The sequence below is a fragment of the Platalea leucorodia genome (assembly GCF_965183815.1).
Source record: "Platalea leucorodia genome assembly, chromosome: 3".
Lineage (NCBI taxonomy): Eukaryota > Metazoa > Chordata > Aves > Pelecaniformes > Threskiornithidae > Platalea > Platalea leucorodia.
In genome coordinates, this window is record NC_138825.1 from 44,871,432 (window position 1) to 44,888,889 (window position 17,458).

The following is a 17,458-nucleotide window of genomic DNA, read 5'->3' on the forward strand; positions in this document are numbered from 1 at the left end:
GCAGCAGTAGCATGTAGAATTTAGAGGAATAACCATTTTGGGGCTGCTTGAGAACTCTTTTAATGCTAAAGTACGGGCAAGGTTGCTTTAAGATCATCCCTGTCTTATATTCATAAGATGATGTCTGAATAGAAATTGTACATCAGTTTGTTCATGTCTCTTTTGGTGCTACTACTTTCCTACCAAAGGAAGATAGGAACAAAATTAAATTTAAAAAAATACCCAACTGGTATAGCCTTTTAAAATTAGTATAGCACAGTTATATAAATACATGAAGTGTCCTTAGTTTATTTGCCTGTCCTATAAAAATTCCTAAAAAGCTCAAGGTATGCCAATCCTGGTAATTAGATACTGTTTCATCATTCATATAAATGTGTCTTTAGAAAGTTTAAGTGATATTCCTAACATTTAACTCTGTGTTTATTATGAGCAAAAAAAAAAAAAATCATAGGATTGTTTTCTTTACTAAAAATGCAGAATTGTGCATGTTCAAAAGTAGTCTTATCCCCTTCCGCACATTTTTCTGTCATTACATTGCTTTTTCTTGGAATTCACAAGTGGTTTTATTTGCATTAAGTTGCCTTTAAGTTGCCTCTTTTCTTCCTTTTCCTTGCAGTTTCAGAGTAGGTGTTTTAAATGCATTACACTCCTGTATGTCTGCTCAGTAGATTGTTTTGAGGATGTTCCATTAGATTAGAATGTCATATGCATTACAGCCGTAGGTACTGTTGGGGCCACACAAGTCTTTCAGGGAGGTGAAGCTTCTCCTTTGAATGTGTTCATGTTATGGAACAAGATTAAGAATCCCTCTGGCAGGGAAGAGGTCACAAGCAGATTACCACTTAGGATACATAATGTGGCAACCTACCTAGCTCTGAATAGCTTTACCTCTGTTGTAGTCAGCTTATCCCTTGAAGTGGACAGATTTTTTTTTTTTTTTTTAATGCCTTGTTATGTAAGGAGACAGTTATGTTAATTAACACAAACTGAATTAGGAACCTGCTGCCTTCACTTAACCAAGGGGGTGGGCTTAATTATGTGTTGACCATTTGAGATGTAGCTCCAAATCTATGTGTTTTCTTGTGCAGTTCTTGCTCTTAATACTTTTCAACAAGTTTTGAAGTGACAGATGTGCATCTATAACTGATATTTTATCTCTATGCAGTACTCAACAGTTACTGTAGCATAAAACACAGACTGGGGAATGGTAGTCACAAGGGGAAGTTTGTTCATCAACAGTATTGAATTTTATATAGGGATGAAAAATTCTCAGAATTAGGTAAAAGTTACTTTCATATCAAATAAATACTAGTCAAGAATTGTGATGTACCTTATTGCTTTTTGTATATTTTTATTTAAATTAGTAAATGTTGAAAATAGAGTATAGCACCCACTATTTGAAAGCCAGACGTGGCTGAAAATTAATTTCTCTAATCTTGCCAGGCATCTTGTGCCAGTTGATAGCCATTCTCCTAGCACTGTTATTTTGACTCTTGTTTGTGAAAGTGTTTACATATTTTTAGTTTTCTACCACATGATTGAATTCTAATGAGACTGACAGAGTCAGGCTCGGCAGTACTGTTGATGGACAGAAGAGAAGATTTGAATGAAGGTGAAAGAGACATGTTAAGAAATTGCTGAAACTTTTACCTTTTAATGTAATATTTTAATCTAGTCTTGGGTTGTTTCTGTGCTCACTGAGGTCACTGCAGTGTGGGGACATGAATATAATTGTTGTCACTCTTAGGGAGTGGAGAGGAGAGCAGTTCTTGTCTCGCTGAACAGTGCAAGCGTAGCCTGAGAGTTAAAACTTGTCACCGAGTTTTCATCTGTTAAGTACCTATAGAAGACTTGATGAAAGCTTGCTTTTTATATGACCGGTTTATCAGTTTCTGAAGATACCACCTTGAATGCGTGCAGTGCCTTTCAGGATTCAAAAGGATAAAGTCTGTAGCTGAAGTCGACTGTATTATGAACTTGTTTCCAGTTGACGTAGTGATAGCAGAGGTGGTAGAAAGTCTAGAACTCAGGAGCTCCACAGTTCTCTCACTACAGCTGGTTTTGATGATTGTCTGCACTTTTGACGATTGTCATCTTCCTTAGGCTGATATCACTGTTGTTTTATAGCGTAGTTGAATGAAGTCCGTAGACAAAGATATTGAACTTTCATATAACATTAAACTGTAACTTTTTTCTCAAAATATCCTTTTATGTTTCTCCGTAGTAAGCATAGCTTCCATTTGAATATTGTAGGAGTCCTGGTTATGTAATAAAGTTCTGTAAAAATTGAATATGCTTGAAGAATAGTTTTTCAATTCTAGCTTGCGTTGATTTTTAATTTTGTGTCCTGATCCATGAATTGTCTGCTTAACTACTGATTACTTAAGATTCTATTTAACATATGCAAGCATGGAGTAGCTGTGGTGAGACAGCAGCTTATGTATTTGGTCGATCTGTGCAAATGCTTTACTGGATATGCAGCAGTATCCAGGTACAGCTTTGTTTTAAGGACTGGCTACAGGGATATATATCTCATTCTTTCTGACACTTAAATCAATCACTTAATGATATCCTGATTTAAAAAAAATAATAAGCTTTTTTTTTTTTCCTTGCCTCACTTCTTACCTGGTTGACAGTATTTGATGATGGTGATGAGAAGACTCTTAGACGCTCTTCCCTGTGTTTAAAAGGAGAAAGGCATTTTGCTGAAAGCGAGGTAATTGAAAAATTTTTATACGACAACTTTTTATTTAGAAAAACTTAAAAGTTATATTTTTAGTACCTCAGTCTTCAGTATGTTACATACATCCATGCTACTAAAAATGGGGATTATGTAAAATACAATCTACAGGGTCTGGCTTATACATTTTCAAATCAAGAAGTACAATTAAATTTCACCAAATTGTGTAAGTTAAGAAACAAAATCAGCATTTCATATTTTTCATTATTAATGGTTCATAGATTGTAGATGACACAAAAACCAGCGATCACACAACTACTTTATATATACTTTATATAAAGTATTATTTATATAAGTATTCATTGGAAAAAATCAAAATATGGTACATGGAAAAATTAATGTACAACTTTGGACATAATTAAGTTCTGTTGGTTTTAGGTGGATGATCAAGTCTAATTTGTAATAGCTGATAAACTTGAAAGATCAGTACTTTTAAATGGTAAATTATAAATTGCTGTTACATGTTAATTTCAAGACAGTTATCAGTATTTTGAAGCTGGTTCATGTCTTAAAGGTGATTTGCGTATTAAAGTATTCAGACATTTGTAGCAAATTTCAAATAGTTGAAATTTCAGAATGAGGGTTATTCCTTCTTGTTATGTAAGACAATCTGTACTGATGGGAAGATTTATGCAAACAGGTTAGCTTATTGGAAAGCCTCTGAAGACAGGGGTTTTACTCTACATAAATATGCTTTATTATTGTAGTCAGCTGAGCTTGTTGCCTGCTTGCTGCATTCTTGTGAAGGTTCAGATACCTGCTAGAATCCTAAGTCAGGATTAAAGACATGTAAAGGAAAGGGCCTAATTAGATGCCTAAATCTGGATTCAGATATAAGTGCCATAATTTTAAAGATTGTGTTGTTCCTTTGATTAGCTCTTTGTTATTAATGATCAGCACCCCTGAAAATTAGATTGCTTCTGTTCCATAAATACTATTTTAATATGGTTTCAGGAGTATTATTTTATAGTAAGCAGGTTGAAAATTTTAGTCTATATATATTGCTTTGTGACCTGTTTGGCTGAACAAGAGTAATTTCAAATTATTTTGTCAGATTCAAAGAAACCTTACATTCAGGTGACTTCTACTTTTTATTTTATCATCATTCTTATCATCTTAGCTTTTGATGTCTTGCCAAAAGTCACTGATATGCAATTCATTGTCACCTGCCCTCAATGAAACACATGATGTACATTTCTAATAATTACCTCATGATTGCATAGCTACTCAGCAGGGAAAATCGGATCTCCAGTTTCTTTTGTAATTAGACCAGTGCCACACGATTGTCTTGTTCTGATGTTGCTTCAGGTTCATCTCTGACTTCCCAAGTGTGTGGGATCTTTTAGGGTGTCCACTACACTCAGAAGTGATCATGCATTTACTTTAGAATTTAAAAAGCCAATTTTATTGTCACTCTGTCTAGTTCTGTCTGACACAGAATACTTTTGAGATTCTTGTTGGTGTTTCATGTTTAAAAATTCATACACGACTCAGAAGTATAGTTCGGAAGACCGTGTTTACTTTGGAAGGCTTTATGCCTTCTTTCAAAGAGTAAGTGCCCATACAAAAAACTCTGTGTACCGGGAGCCTTCAAATCTGGAATGGTTATAATTTAAACAGGTAACAGCAGTCTTAGTGAAAGAAGATACTGCATGTCCACGAAGTCCTTCTGTTGATTCCTTAGCATTTTTCCTGAATGGTGGAAGTTCGTTCTTTCTCTCCCTCTCTTTTTGTTCTGATGCTAATAGAACATCAATTAGCACCCTCTCAATTATCAACATAGCAATCTCTTTAAAATTGTTTTAGAATCTTTCTCTCCCATATCAAATTATGAATTACCAGCAAAAATACAATTAATTTATCATGTTTGCTGCTACTGAGTTATCTTGCAGTTTCATTTCATAGGAGACCTTTGTTCATTTATAAGTAGATGACTGGATGTTTAGTCTGATGATAGGACAGGCAGAAAATTTATCCTGTAGAGATGGAGTGTCCCAGGTCAGCAGAATACCTGATACTTAACTCTGTGTTTGAATGGTCCAAAGGCAGGACTTCTGGGAAGAATTGTCTGTGTGTGTTGGATGAAAGTTAATTATTCGGAGGTGGGGAGAAAGCATTGGGGAAAAAAACCAAAACACATTACTCTGTAAAATTAAAGCAGTGATGTTTCTGCTGTACTTCTGTGTTTCTTTTGTAATGAGAAAGTTTCTCTATTGACAAAAATTACTTTAACCAGATTATACAAACTTATGGTTTGGAGAATAATTTATGCCAGGTTTTTTATATGTGTATGTATATGCATTTTTTTCATTTCAACAGACATTAGATCAGCTTCCACTCACAAATCCTGAACACTTTGGGACTCCTGTTATAGGAAAGAAAACAAACAGAGGAAGGAGGTCCAATCATATGTAAGTTTAACATCTTTATAGCTGTGCTGTCTGTATTCAATTCTGAAGCTTTCAGTGTGTGTGGAGTTTTATTAGTTTTATGTTCAGGCTTCTCGTATTCAAAAAATAGGAAGCTACATGAAAAGTGTTGTTTAGCACTCAGACTGAAAGTCAGTTTTACGTGTATTGTTGCATGCAAGAATTACAACAATTCTTCATGTAATCAGTATTTAAAATAGTACCACATATAGGCAAGAGTGTTTTTTCTTGTTTTTATTATTTACGTAAAAAAAGAAAGTGACATACCAAGTGGAAATGTGGTGTTAAGCTATATTCAGAAGCTTCTCTGTAGTACAATATTAGTATTATAACTGTGTTGGACTCAAACTAAACCCATTACAATGCAGTCTTTGTCCAGCTGATACGAAGTCCTTGTAGAAGGTACTAGAATCCTCATGTAGACCTTTGGTTTCTCATTACAAGGTCTCTGAAGGGCTTTTAGAAATAGGTGAACAGTATTATGTTTTGCAGCAAAGCTTACTGATAGAAAAACAAAGTTCAGGAGCAGTGACTTGTTTTCCTAGGTGCCAGAATTCTTGGTAGTTGTGATCTTGAAAAAACAGTGTTAAATACTCCACTGACTGTTGTTCTTTGTTTGTGGGTGGGTTTTTTTTGTGAGGCTGGGGAAGAATTTATTTGGTTTTGTTCTTCGTTTTTGTTTTTAAAGTTTTGAGGTGGTAGTGGCTGGGGTGGGAAGGGAGTTTTCATGCTTGGATTACCCTTTCATGCTCTGTATTTTGATAGCTTGAAATAAATATTGCCCTGTATAAGTACTATAAATTTCCTCAATTATTGATTTACTAATTTGTGATGCATTGAGGGAAAAAGATGGAAAAAGCTGGCATATACCACAGAGAATGTGATTGCAGTGTCCTTGGTGTCTGTGACTGGGTTGTTGTCTTCTCTGTTTCCCTAACTGTACAGGACATTATTATGGCAGAAACAACACACTTATCTTTATCTTATGACTAATGCCGACTGAACTGAGTAACAAGACAAATTGCACAGATAGTGGTATAACTGAGCTAGGTGGTAGTCTTTCTAAAATAGTCCTGGCTTTCCCTCTAGTCTGTGACTTCTTTCTCTTCCCACAAGGGATTCTGAAACCCCAGAAAGCAGCCTGAGAGACTTTCATACTGTATTTTAAAAGAAATCACTACTTTAAAAAAGGATGTTGGGGGAAAAAACCCCAATCCTTTATCAGCACTGCAAATGATGACATAAAATTGGGGGGGGGAAATGAAACATAATAATTCACCTTAAACTGTAAATCAGTTGTTTTCAGTTACACAAATGCTGTGAGTCCTCTGTTAGTACTGAACTTTGTACTCAAAAGTAGTTATGTGAAAAATGGAAGACAGCTTTTAAAATTCTGCTTCTTGTGCTCATTGAACACGCTGTGTATTTTCTGAGAATTAATCTTCAAAGTGACCAGTAAAAAAAAATACATAGAGAGAGCCAGGAGTGCTGATTTTTTGTTTTTTTTTTTGTTTTTTTTTTTTTTTTTTAATCAGTTGCAGGTAGTTTTAGTTGGAGTAGTTTTGTGATTTAGATTCCCCATATGGTTAAAACCAGGTGCGACTTTGTACTGGAACAGTCAAAACAATGAGCCAGAACCTTTTTAATCAAAATGTGTTTGCACCTTTGCGCATCTACTTACATTCCAACACTTCATTCAATGTGAAATTGAAACAGTCGTTGAAATGCTTCACTGAACATCTTTGAAGAACTGTTTCAGGATAAATAGACTTCTTTTTTTCTCTTTGCTATTCATCTTCATAGCTAATGTTTCTTCTTCAGAGATTTGTCTTCTCTTAAAAGAGCTTTTTATTCTGTATGGTTGTTAAAGTAAAAGCATGGAGAGATTAAGAGGGAAAGCAAAAGAGTTTAGCTTAATGTTGGTCCAAAACTACAACTGCAACAGTATTTTTGAACAGTGCTTCACTAGGGCAGAATTCTCATTTTGAATGTCCTGACAGTGCATTTCTGTTCCTCCATGTGGATGCATGGTGGTGTTTTGTTTGGTTTTTGCATGTATTACATGTAGATGTGCATTTCTGAGTTTGTAATGTTTGAGTTGTTGTTATAATAACCTCATAAATACTTCTATTCTTTTTTATCCTAAAATATTTAACAGGCTATTCAAGTCACTATTATTTATGCCTCTTTGACAATTAGCTTTGGATTTCCTGTAATTATAATAGGTGAGTTTTGAGAAGTTGAGTATTAAGTCTTTTTCTGTTGTTTAGTCCTGAAGAAGAATCTTCATCCTCTTCCAGCGATGAAGATGAAGATGATAGGAAACAGAGTGACGAGTTACTAGGAAAAGTTGTGTGTGTGGACTGCTTCAGTGTGGATAAAAAGAAAGCTCTGTGGTTTCCAGCCTTGGTAAGAGTTTCATCTTTATTTTAATTTTGTAAAGTTTCATTTTCTAGGTATAAAAGAGGGGTAGGTTTTTTTCATTTTTGATGGATTAATCTTTTTTTTTTAATTATTATTAGAGCTTAATATGTTTCTTCAAATTGGACTGTATCATAATAGTCAAAGGAAGTATTATATATGTAAATATGTTTGTTTACAAAAAATGATTGCTCACATGGCTTGTTTTTTCCAAACAGTCAGAGCTTGGTGACCTAATTCCAGCTCAACAGTGTGTTTAGTACTGCTGAACTAAAATCTCAGGGCTTTTTTCCTAGGCTACTGCATGTCATTTTTCTGAACTACCGAGTTTTATCAAGGAAGAAAATACAAAGAAGTGAAAAGAGGGGAAGTTTGGTGATTACATAGATATTATTTTCTAGGTTCAGTATAAAAACATTTGATAATAAAATCAAATGTTTTTTCTTTGTTGCTATGGTAGGTAGTAGAGAATTGCCAATAAATTTCCTGTAAAATAAAATTTTAGTCTTTTAGTACAAATATTTTCTATCTTCCTTTATTCTTGTTTGAAGACACTTTTTTACAAATAAACTTCTCATAAAATATCATTGTTGGTGTAAGGATTGCATATAGATTGACTCATATATTTGGAAATTAACATATTTCCATATGTGGTACCTTCTAGTACTATGCTTTTTAATTTTTATTTTATTATTAATTGTAAATATTTGAATAATTTCTCCCTGGCAATGAAAGCTTAAGATGTTTGTCTAATTTTAGGAAGACTTGTGCTCAGCTTTTGAAAAGTTGCTGTATGGTAACATTTAACTCTTCTTAGTGTGTGCAGTAGCTCTCAGTTGCAACTTTATGCTTGTCACCTCCTGTGTCTTGTAATGCAGTCCAGAGGCTTTCCAGCAGGACTTCTTTTGGAAAAGTCGGTGGGAGAGGATGAGTCATTGAAGTCTCTTTTACAACAAGGGAGAGGGCAGAGTACACAACAAGGATGTATCACATTAATGACAGCTTTAAGAGAGGTTTTCAGTAATAAACAAGAAAATTGAGCTGTTTCTTTACTGAAAGCTGTCATGAATATTGATGCAATATTGCCTGCCTCGCAGTTGCACTCTGAGAAGTGGTCAGTTAGACTGGCTTGAGCCGTTTTGTGTCACTCTGTTGGGTTAGCCCTTCTGGTCACGCACATGACAGATAGCAGTTTCCATGGCAGCCTCTCTGGTAGGTGTTGGGCTTTCATGTGACTAATGTAGTGCTACTCAGGATAGCTGTGGGTCAGACCTTAAAGATGAACTGAACCATTGCTTATTCTCCCAAGGTATACTAAAGATACACACTGTTACTTCTTTGGCTTTCATTTGGAGACTGGAATAGCTTATTCTCCATGGAAAGCTTCCTGCAAGGAATGAGAAGCGGTAGGGGGATAAAGTTTGAGGGTGGAGCTCGTTAAGTCTGAAATAGCTTATCCTAGATTAACTGTTATTTTAGTAATCAGGTTTATAGCTCTGCAAATAAACATCATATTGCATTTAACCTGAAAGGTTGTGACAAAGAATAGGTTTATGGCCCAAATAGCCCTTTTTTTTTTTTTTTTTTAAAAACCCTTCCCTGTAGCTATGCCTCTCCATTCTTTTACCTTGTAAGCAAATTACCTCTGCTATATCAACAAAGTAATTTTATTTTATTACTGATAAATTTTTCATTATATTATGCTAATTGTAATTATGTGAATAATGAAATGAAAATTCAAGTATAATATGCTGAAGAATATGTATCCCAGAATTACTTGGTTATTAATGATATTGTGTACAGATACACTTTGTGTATAAGCACAGAGGACATTGTGCAAGTTTATTATGTGAAAAGAAGTTCCGGGATTAGTCTAAACCTTTACAGCAAATAACAGTTAGGATTAGTAGGAAACTGATTACTTTGGATATTAGTCCTATAACCAAATAGCCTGCCACTTATAAATGTAAAACTGTAGAGGTCTAAATTTGGTAAAAATTATTCTGAGGACTCGGTGATTAACTACATTGTTTTAATCCTGCATGCCTTTTTTTTGTTGTTGTTTTTTGGATGTGGGGTGGGTTGAGAGCAATGGCTAATAGTAATTGTAAAAAGGCCTGGCAGTTGCTCCTAGTGTGATTTAGTAAGCCTTATAGCACTGCTTACTTTTAATGTGTACTTAAAGGCTTTTGGAAGGTGCAGTAAGGAAATCTGCTTGCAGCATTTTCAGAAAATTGACTTTACATAGGATTATCTCTCTCATCCTCCTATGACTCCAGTGGAGTTTGTTTTGCAAGGAAATCGAGAAAACTTGATTTCAGGCAAAACTGAGGTGATGTTGCTTGATGTAAAGGCATCAAGTTGAGGTTGTGGTAAGTTGTTTTCCAACCTCTGAATGGATTTCTGACTACTAAGATCTTGATGCTTCTAGAAAACCAATAGCTAAAGCCAGAGGGCCTTTTTTCCATCTTCAGAGAGCTAGGAGATTGCTCTTGTCTGTTTCAAATGGGGGATGATAATCACTGTTTTTCACCTTGATATTAAAACACTGTTGCAAACTATATCTCAAATGGCATTTCAATTAGTAAAATTGTAGTTTTATAAAGTAATTTCTTTGGAGACTGTAGAATGCATTGAATTTGGAGACTTGGGCTGTTAAGTTTCCTTTTTCTCAAGAAGCATATTTAGCCTATGCTGCTCTATGATATGCCACTCTGTTTCCAAATCAGATGGAGATTTTGACTTTACCTTCTAAAATGCTATATGGCTGGTGACCTATGTAAGGAGGAAAAAAACTTTTTGTCATGCAGTATCTTTGTGTGCTTGGTGGAAAAAGTAGGGCTGAAAGCAGTTGGTGTAAAAGAGGTATTTACCAGGTCTAAATTATGGCTGCAGTCATTTGCTGCTCCTTGGGGTTTTGTAGCAGCCAGAACTTTGTTAACTTTCAGGGAACTGCACACATTTTGAGAGAAGAGAGATGATTGATGGAGAGGGTTGCTTTTCTGTTCTATAACTCTGGAAATTCAATATATATATATATATATATATATATATATAATTAAATTCCTGAAGCTTTTTAATTAGTGACTTGTGTATACTAGTTTAACAAAACTTAAATAGCTTTTAAAATGGCAGCAAATAATTAATATGTTGTCTCAGTGCTAGACTTGATGAGTCTACTTCTTGAATTAAAGAACCCATCATAATACTTGTACTTGAGGCACTCTTCTCTCCTAGGTAGATAACTTATGAACCCTCCCTTATAAAATTGCATTTCCTAAATCCTGTATGCCTTTGTTTTTGAAACTGTGAGTGATGACATCCTTGCAATTTCTGGAAGTTTTTCAGAAGTGGTCTCTAACTCAGGTGGCAGCACTCAGTGGAAGTTCTGTCCTTTTAGGATGAGGAGTAGAATAAGCCATAGTGGCATGACAGGTACTTAACTTCTGTCAGAATGCTGTTCTTACTTAGGTCTCTGGCAGCAGCTGTCAGTTCCCTCCAAGAAGAGAGCATGAACTCATACATTCAGTAATTTCAGGAGGTCATCACTCCTGTGTTTTGAAGGATCTCAGTTACTCTCATCTCAGTGTTGCTAAAGAGAAATAAGCCCAAAAGATTTTTTGAGAAGCATTGGTATATACTGTTACTCTCCTGTTTTTCCTTTTTGTCTCTAAACTTTGCATATGTAATATCTTTGCAGGTGGTGTGTCCAGATTGTAGTGATGATATTGCAGTGAAAAAAGACAATATTCTCGTTCGCTCTTTCAAGGATGGCAAATTGTGAGTAGGAATGTAGAGGTTGATAATTGAATAAAATGTATACCAGTCACGTGGCACATAGTATGAGATGTGTTGGGTAAAGTATTAATAACATCAGTAAGCTCAGTAAGTTTCTGCCAAGATTTTTCTAATGTTTAGAAAACTGTTAACAGCCTACATTGTGATGAAATTAGTTTTGAACGTTGTCATTATTAATAATGGGATGCATAAATCTATCTGTCTTAGTTCTAATTTCATTGTTACAATGGTGGCAAACAAAGCAGTATTTCGTGACTTCGAGAATGGCCCGAGACTCTTTCCTGCTCTGTTTGGAATAGAGCACTGCTTTCCAGTAATGTGGCCATAAGCTTATCCAGCTACCGAAGGGGGTGGCTGGGGATGTGTGCATGCACGCACGTACACCACACACACAGAGAGAAATTCCCTTTCTTTTTTTGAGGTAGTAAGGCGTATGTTTATCTCAGTCTAGGCTACAACTGCCTATACTCATGTTCTTTGAAAAGAGCTGTAATAGTACTCAAAGTAGGAAAGAAAGTAGAGAAACCTAGAAAACCAGACTGTATGGTATTTGCAATAGAATAAGGAACTTTGTGTTCTTAAACTCATGTTGGTCAGGGAGGGGGGTTGATAGACGACCACAGAATTATTTTTTTCTAGGTTTTAGTTTTTATTTTAAAAGTTGAAGCTATTTATTCTGCTTGGCTCAATTTGACACAACGCTTTTGCAGAAAGGATATTGAAATATTTAACAGTTTCATTGCGGTTTAATTACTTACTAAGTCCAGGCTATCGCTTTACCATTTGATAGTTATTCAGGCATCAATGCATGTGACTGGAGAAACACACATAAACATGTGTGCATACAAGCACATACCCCCGCCTTCCTGAAGCTGCAGTTCAGATTTGCTTCCTTGGATATAGCCACAGTAGAAATTAAAAAGTGCTTTGCTCTTTCAATTTGGAAGTCTTTAATTTCATACTGACGATTTATACTAATATTTATTTATGTTTTAAGCAAGGTATGTTTTTGTTGTTTGTGGGTGAGTAGTTACTTGCTAAATTAACATGAGATTTTTGTTAAGTAGTATACAAGTGGTTGAGTCCCCATCCCTGGAGGTATTTAAAAGATGGGTAGACGTGGTGCTTGGGAACATGGTTTAGTGGTGGACTTGGCAGTGATAGGTTAACGGTTGGACTCAAATGATCTTAAGGGTCTTTTCCAACCTTAACGACTCTATGATTCTATATTTGGGAGACTGCAGAAACTACCTGTTAGAGGAAGAAGAATGCTTTCTTTAATATGCAGTGAATGCATATGGATGGTCTAAGCAAATTTATGTAGAAGTTTTGTTTTTAATCCACTAACTGACTAATACTATATGAGACTAACAGTATAGAATTGTCAAGATATACTTCATATGTTTCTTCTGTATGTTTATTAAGTGTGTTATAGTCTTAGTGATAGCTCTGTATTATACTGTTAAGTTAGCTTTAAAATATTTAAAAAAATTTTTTTTAACACTTTCTAAATTATCCAGCGTTTCTGTGCCAAGAAAAGATGTTCGGGAGATTAGTGAAACTTCACCAAAGCCTGATGCTTTGTTAAAACAAGGTAAAGATAACTTTCTATGAGAAAACACATTTATGTATTTACTTTGTTACCGAAATTGGACCAAATTTATGACAGGTTGGTTCTCATCTTAAAAATGCTAAAATACAGGATCTTTTCCTATAGCATAATATAATGAAGGAGAACAATTCTGAAAATCTAGAGGAACTTCTAAAAAAAAAAACCAAACCAACAACAAAAAAAACCCAAAAAACCAACAACAACAAGGAAGAAAAAAAAAAAAACAAACAGAAAGCCCCCACTCTACCGCACTCGTTTTAAATGTAGACATGCCAAGCAAAGAATATAATCGTACAGCTCATGCTGGCTTTATAGGTCATTTAGTATTTGGCCTTTTACGTTAGAACCTTCATAGAGTTATTTTCACCATAGTACCCCTAATAGTTATAAGTAAGTTGCCTTTATGCACTCCCAAGAAACTGGAATTGTGGATTCATCTGAAAGTTTACGTTTGTGTGATCAAACTCTTAGAATTAGCTTATGCTTATTTCTTCCTCCTTCTCCTCCCTGTTCAATAGAAGTAAACCACAGCATAAACCTGTTGGAATAGGGGTTCTCTCAATTAAATTTTCATATATGCCCTAATATAGAAGATTCTTATTTGTGTCTATAGACACTAACATGGTAATAATCCTAATAATAGCTCTGAATAATTTGACGTGCAGCGAACACTAGGCCAGTTTGGCTGGATAAGACAAATAAGGATGGATAACATGGGGTTGTTGTTGAGGTTCTTTGAATTTGGGGGTGGAATTGTTAGTTAGCAGTCCTTCTTCTCTCCTTCTCCCCCACCCCCAACTACTTTTTTTGATCAAAACGTTTGGTCAAACTGATACTTCCTGCAGTGCTAACAAATGCTGATCCTTTTACAGCTTTTGACCAAGCCCTTGAATTCCGTAAAAACAGAACTGTTCCTAGTAACTGGAAAACAGAATTGAAAGAAGACAGCTCCAGCAGTGAAGCTGAAGAAGAGGAAGAGGATGAAAAAGAAAAAGAGGATAACAGCAGTGAGGAAGAGGCAAGTGAAGTTAGTAAAGGGCATAGATACACAGCTGATAAAAATTAGCAAGATTGTAATATTAAAGTAGGTCTTTTTAACATTTGGGAACATTTAACATGTTAACATAGGCAACATTGTTAATATAGACAACATTATTGCCTCTCAGCTTTCAAAATCTTTATTCAACAAAGATCAGTTAATGTGAAAATATCAACTTGAATATCTAACATATCTTTGAGTCACTAAGCAAAAAACATGTAGTCAAAAGGCTGAGTCATTAGGGACTAATGAAAAATAGAAATTAAAACTCAAAGGAAGATCCTGTTATAGAATCTTTCCCATGCTGATCGTAATGCAGTGCCAGAAGGGGTTGCAGTACCTACTAGGGACTGAGCAGGATGAAGAAACGTAGATACTGGTGTCTGCTGTCATATGCATATTGTTTCTTCTAAAAGAAAAAAGTTTCCCTTTACTTGTGTGTATTTCTAAATGGAACTTACCTGCTAGCTGTTAAAGGTCTGGCTGTCTTCTAACTGGGAAGATCTGTGTAGCTAAAAAAATATTTAAGTTGTTCCTGATGAAGGATATGTGGTACTTAAATTGATAGCTTCAAAATGAAGATCTCTTTCTGTTTTCTTTGAAAACTTCAGCAATCATGTCTTGCAACTGTATGTAAATCCAGACTGGCCTTTTCTTTGCACGTGCTGTTTCAATATTGGAAGGCAAATGAGGTTTTGTGTTTTGTTTTTGTGTTGTGGGGGGTTTTTTTTGTTTGTTTTGTTTTTTGTTTTTTTTTTATAATGTAGAACTTTTGGGTTTCTGAGGGTGTTATTAATTCCTGGGCTATGTCAGTCATGGCCCAGATGGGTTTCCAGTTTGTAGTTCACTCTCCGTCCAAATGAACAGTTGTTTACCCTTCGACAATTATGCAGTGTGTTGTAGTGTGCAGAAGGGTGTAGTTTCCCTCCGTAGTTTGTCTTGCATTTGCTTTATTGTGTATTATGACAATGTTAATTTATATTCCCCTTTGTGGCCATGGAGTGAGTTCTGTGTATGCTAAAATCATGCTACTGTAAATAGCTGCTCACATAGATGATGATAAACTTTTCTCCTGGCTATAGAGCTGTTACCCCAGCACGTACCCGTGACTTATCACACATTCCAAGCCACAGGGAAGTTTGCTACCTTTTACACAGGAGCTCCATCTGAGGAGGCAGCTCTGAGCTGTTACTGACCTGCGTTCTTGACGTATTTGAAAAATAAACCAAGCTAGGCTGGCTTGGCCCTGCTGTTGACTCCTCCTCCCTTGTGTCTCTGTCACCCTGTTCTCCTTCCCCTTCTACCTTACCCTTTCCTGCCCCTAAACTGCTATGCTAGGCCTACAGCTGTAGGTCCTCTTGTAAAGCAGATATTGCAAGTAGTTTACATTGTCCTTTCCCTGTTTCTAGCTGTAGAAAATGGAGTTTACTGTTTTGAGGTGGTGGAAAGTGAGAGATTTTGAAACCTTTAGGTAATTACCAAGAAATCCAAGTTGTTGTACCTCTCTTTTATCCTGGTCTACTGAAGAATTGCTTCACTACACGCTATCTGTCTGGCTACCCTGATGTAAAAGCAAAAGAGCTTTCAATCAAGGCATTGGCCCATGTACTCCTCTTCTACCTTTCTTCTGTCTTTTGTCCTGGAAGCATGGAGTCCCAATGCATGCTTGGTTTTCGAATTGTCTGTTCTTTCCTTCCAACCTCCTGTCCAGAAAAAAAAGAAGGAAAGAGGAAAGAAGAAAATTAGTGGAAAGAACTTTATTTCACAGCTGGCTGTGAGACTGGAAGAGGGGCTTTTGAATCTTTTACTTGCTCTGTACCTTCTGGTGGTACTCAAAATCTGTATCTGCCCATTATCACTTTTTCTCTCATTAGCGTATAAGAGCTGTTCTCTAATTTGTTATGCAACTGCCAGTAATGCAGTAGACTGAAATTCCCATCAATAGTGAAATTGTAAAGGAGAAACTGAGCTGGTTTGGGTCCTAAATGGTTGTTATGGTCTTTCTCTCAGTACATCCTCCCTGGAGATTGTGGCTCTGGCATACTAGAAGATGGTGTTTCATCTTTTAATCATTCATTTCTTTATTTTAAGATTTGCTGGGAGACTGCAAAGGTGTGAAGTAAAAACTTTGCCACCTCTTCATGCTCACGAGTTCATTCTGCCTCTTCTTTTAAGCTCACAGGAGATTATCCAGCTCTGATCAATAGTTGTAAAGCCCAGTTTGCAAGGGGCTATGCTCTGCTTAGTATTTTGAGAAAAAAGGAGTATTTCTTTGGGCTTAGCATGATTCCTGAACTTTCAGAGCAGGTTCATGTCCAGTCATGGGCATGATGAATGTAGATAGGTTTGTACCTATGCAGGTTGACACACAATCTTTGTATAGTATTCATTCCCTCACTACTTCTAGGTGAAAAATTCAGTCTTGACTACAGTGTTTGTAAATATTTGACTTTGTACCCTTGTACACCTTCTCTCTAGCTCCTCTTAGTTGCATGTGATGTTGTATGAGCTAGTCTTTCCGTGTGCTAGACATGAAAATCTCATCTCAGGCAAATATTTTGGGACTTACTGTGAAATCTCTTGTGATAATTTCTTCTCCAGTATCTAATGATTCAGTCACCTGCTGAACTAGGAGGTTTCTAAAACAGGCAAAATCTTTGAGGTTTTTTTTGTTTTTTGTTTTTTTGGGTTTTTTTTGTTTTTGTTTTTTGTTTTTGTGTGTGTGTGTTTGTTTTTGTTTTTTTTTTTCTTCCCCTTCCCCTCTCTCCTCAGTGGTCAATGGCATGTGTGCCTTCTCTCCACCAGCTTTTGAGCAGCTTCTGCAGCCTCCTCTCTTTTTTTAAATTAATTTGTGCCTGTAACCTCCTGGCTATCAAGCAGCATCTCTTCTCAAACAGGACCTGTAGGCCTGCTCTTGGGACTTTGTTATCTACCTGCAGAGTGTTCTAGTGCTTTCCAGGATGTGAAAAATTCTCACTGGTGGCCCTGAGGCCATGCATGTGGTCCTGGTACCCATGAACCAGAACAAAAGGGAAAAAAAAGGCAAACCAGCAACAAACAAACAAACAAACAAACGAAAAACCCAAAAAACCAAACCCAACAAACCAAAAAACCTCTTACATATGTCACCACAGGCTTCACATATAGATGCTCCTATCCTATGTATATATTCACACACACTCCTATAGATGTATAGATCCTCCTACATATATATATATCTGTAGAGATACATAGGTGCTCGTATCCTATATAGATAGAGTTGACATGCAAATCCTTTCTATTTTCTAAGAAAAGTTGAGTTGCCTTTTTCCGTGCCCCCCCCCCCCCCTTTTTTTCTCCCAAATGGAAGAGACTTAAAAACAGCCTTCCTTTCCTTTACTAAATCTGACAGTAGTTAAAAGAGTTAACAAAGACCCTCT

General features: G+C 35.9%; 1 protein-coding gene across 6 annotated transcripts in view; it reads left to right on the forward strand.

Annotated features, from left to right (window-relative positions):
* The window catches only part of ARID4B (AT-rich interaction domain 4B), a 95,377-nt gene that overhangs the window by 39,385 nt on the left and 38,534 nt on the right, over window positions 1-17,458 (forward strand). For 4 of the 6 annotated variants that reach the window (XM_082306502.1, XM_082306504.1, XM_082306506.1 and 1 more), the window contains exons 6-11: window positions 2,637-2,716; window positions 5,060-5,151; window positions 7,440-7,578; window positions 11,291-11,370; window positions 12,909-12,982; window positions 13,873-14,027. In XM_082306502.1, coding sequence (XP_082162628.1) covers window positions 2,637-2,716; window positions 5,060-5,151; window positions 7,440-7,578; window positions 11,291-11,370; window positions 12,909-12,982; window positions 13,873-14,027 — 620 coding nt within the window. The remainder of the gene's footprint in view (window positions 1-2,636; window positions 2,717-5,059; window positions 5,152-7,439; window positions 7,579-11,290; window positions 11,371-12,908; window positions 12,983-13,872; window positions 14,028-17,458) is intronic. The other 2 variants (XM_082306503.1, XM_082306505.1) reach the window with 1 other exon arrangement.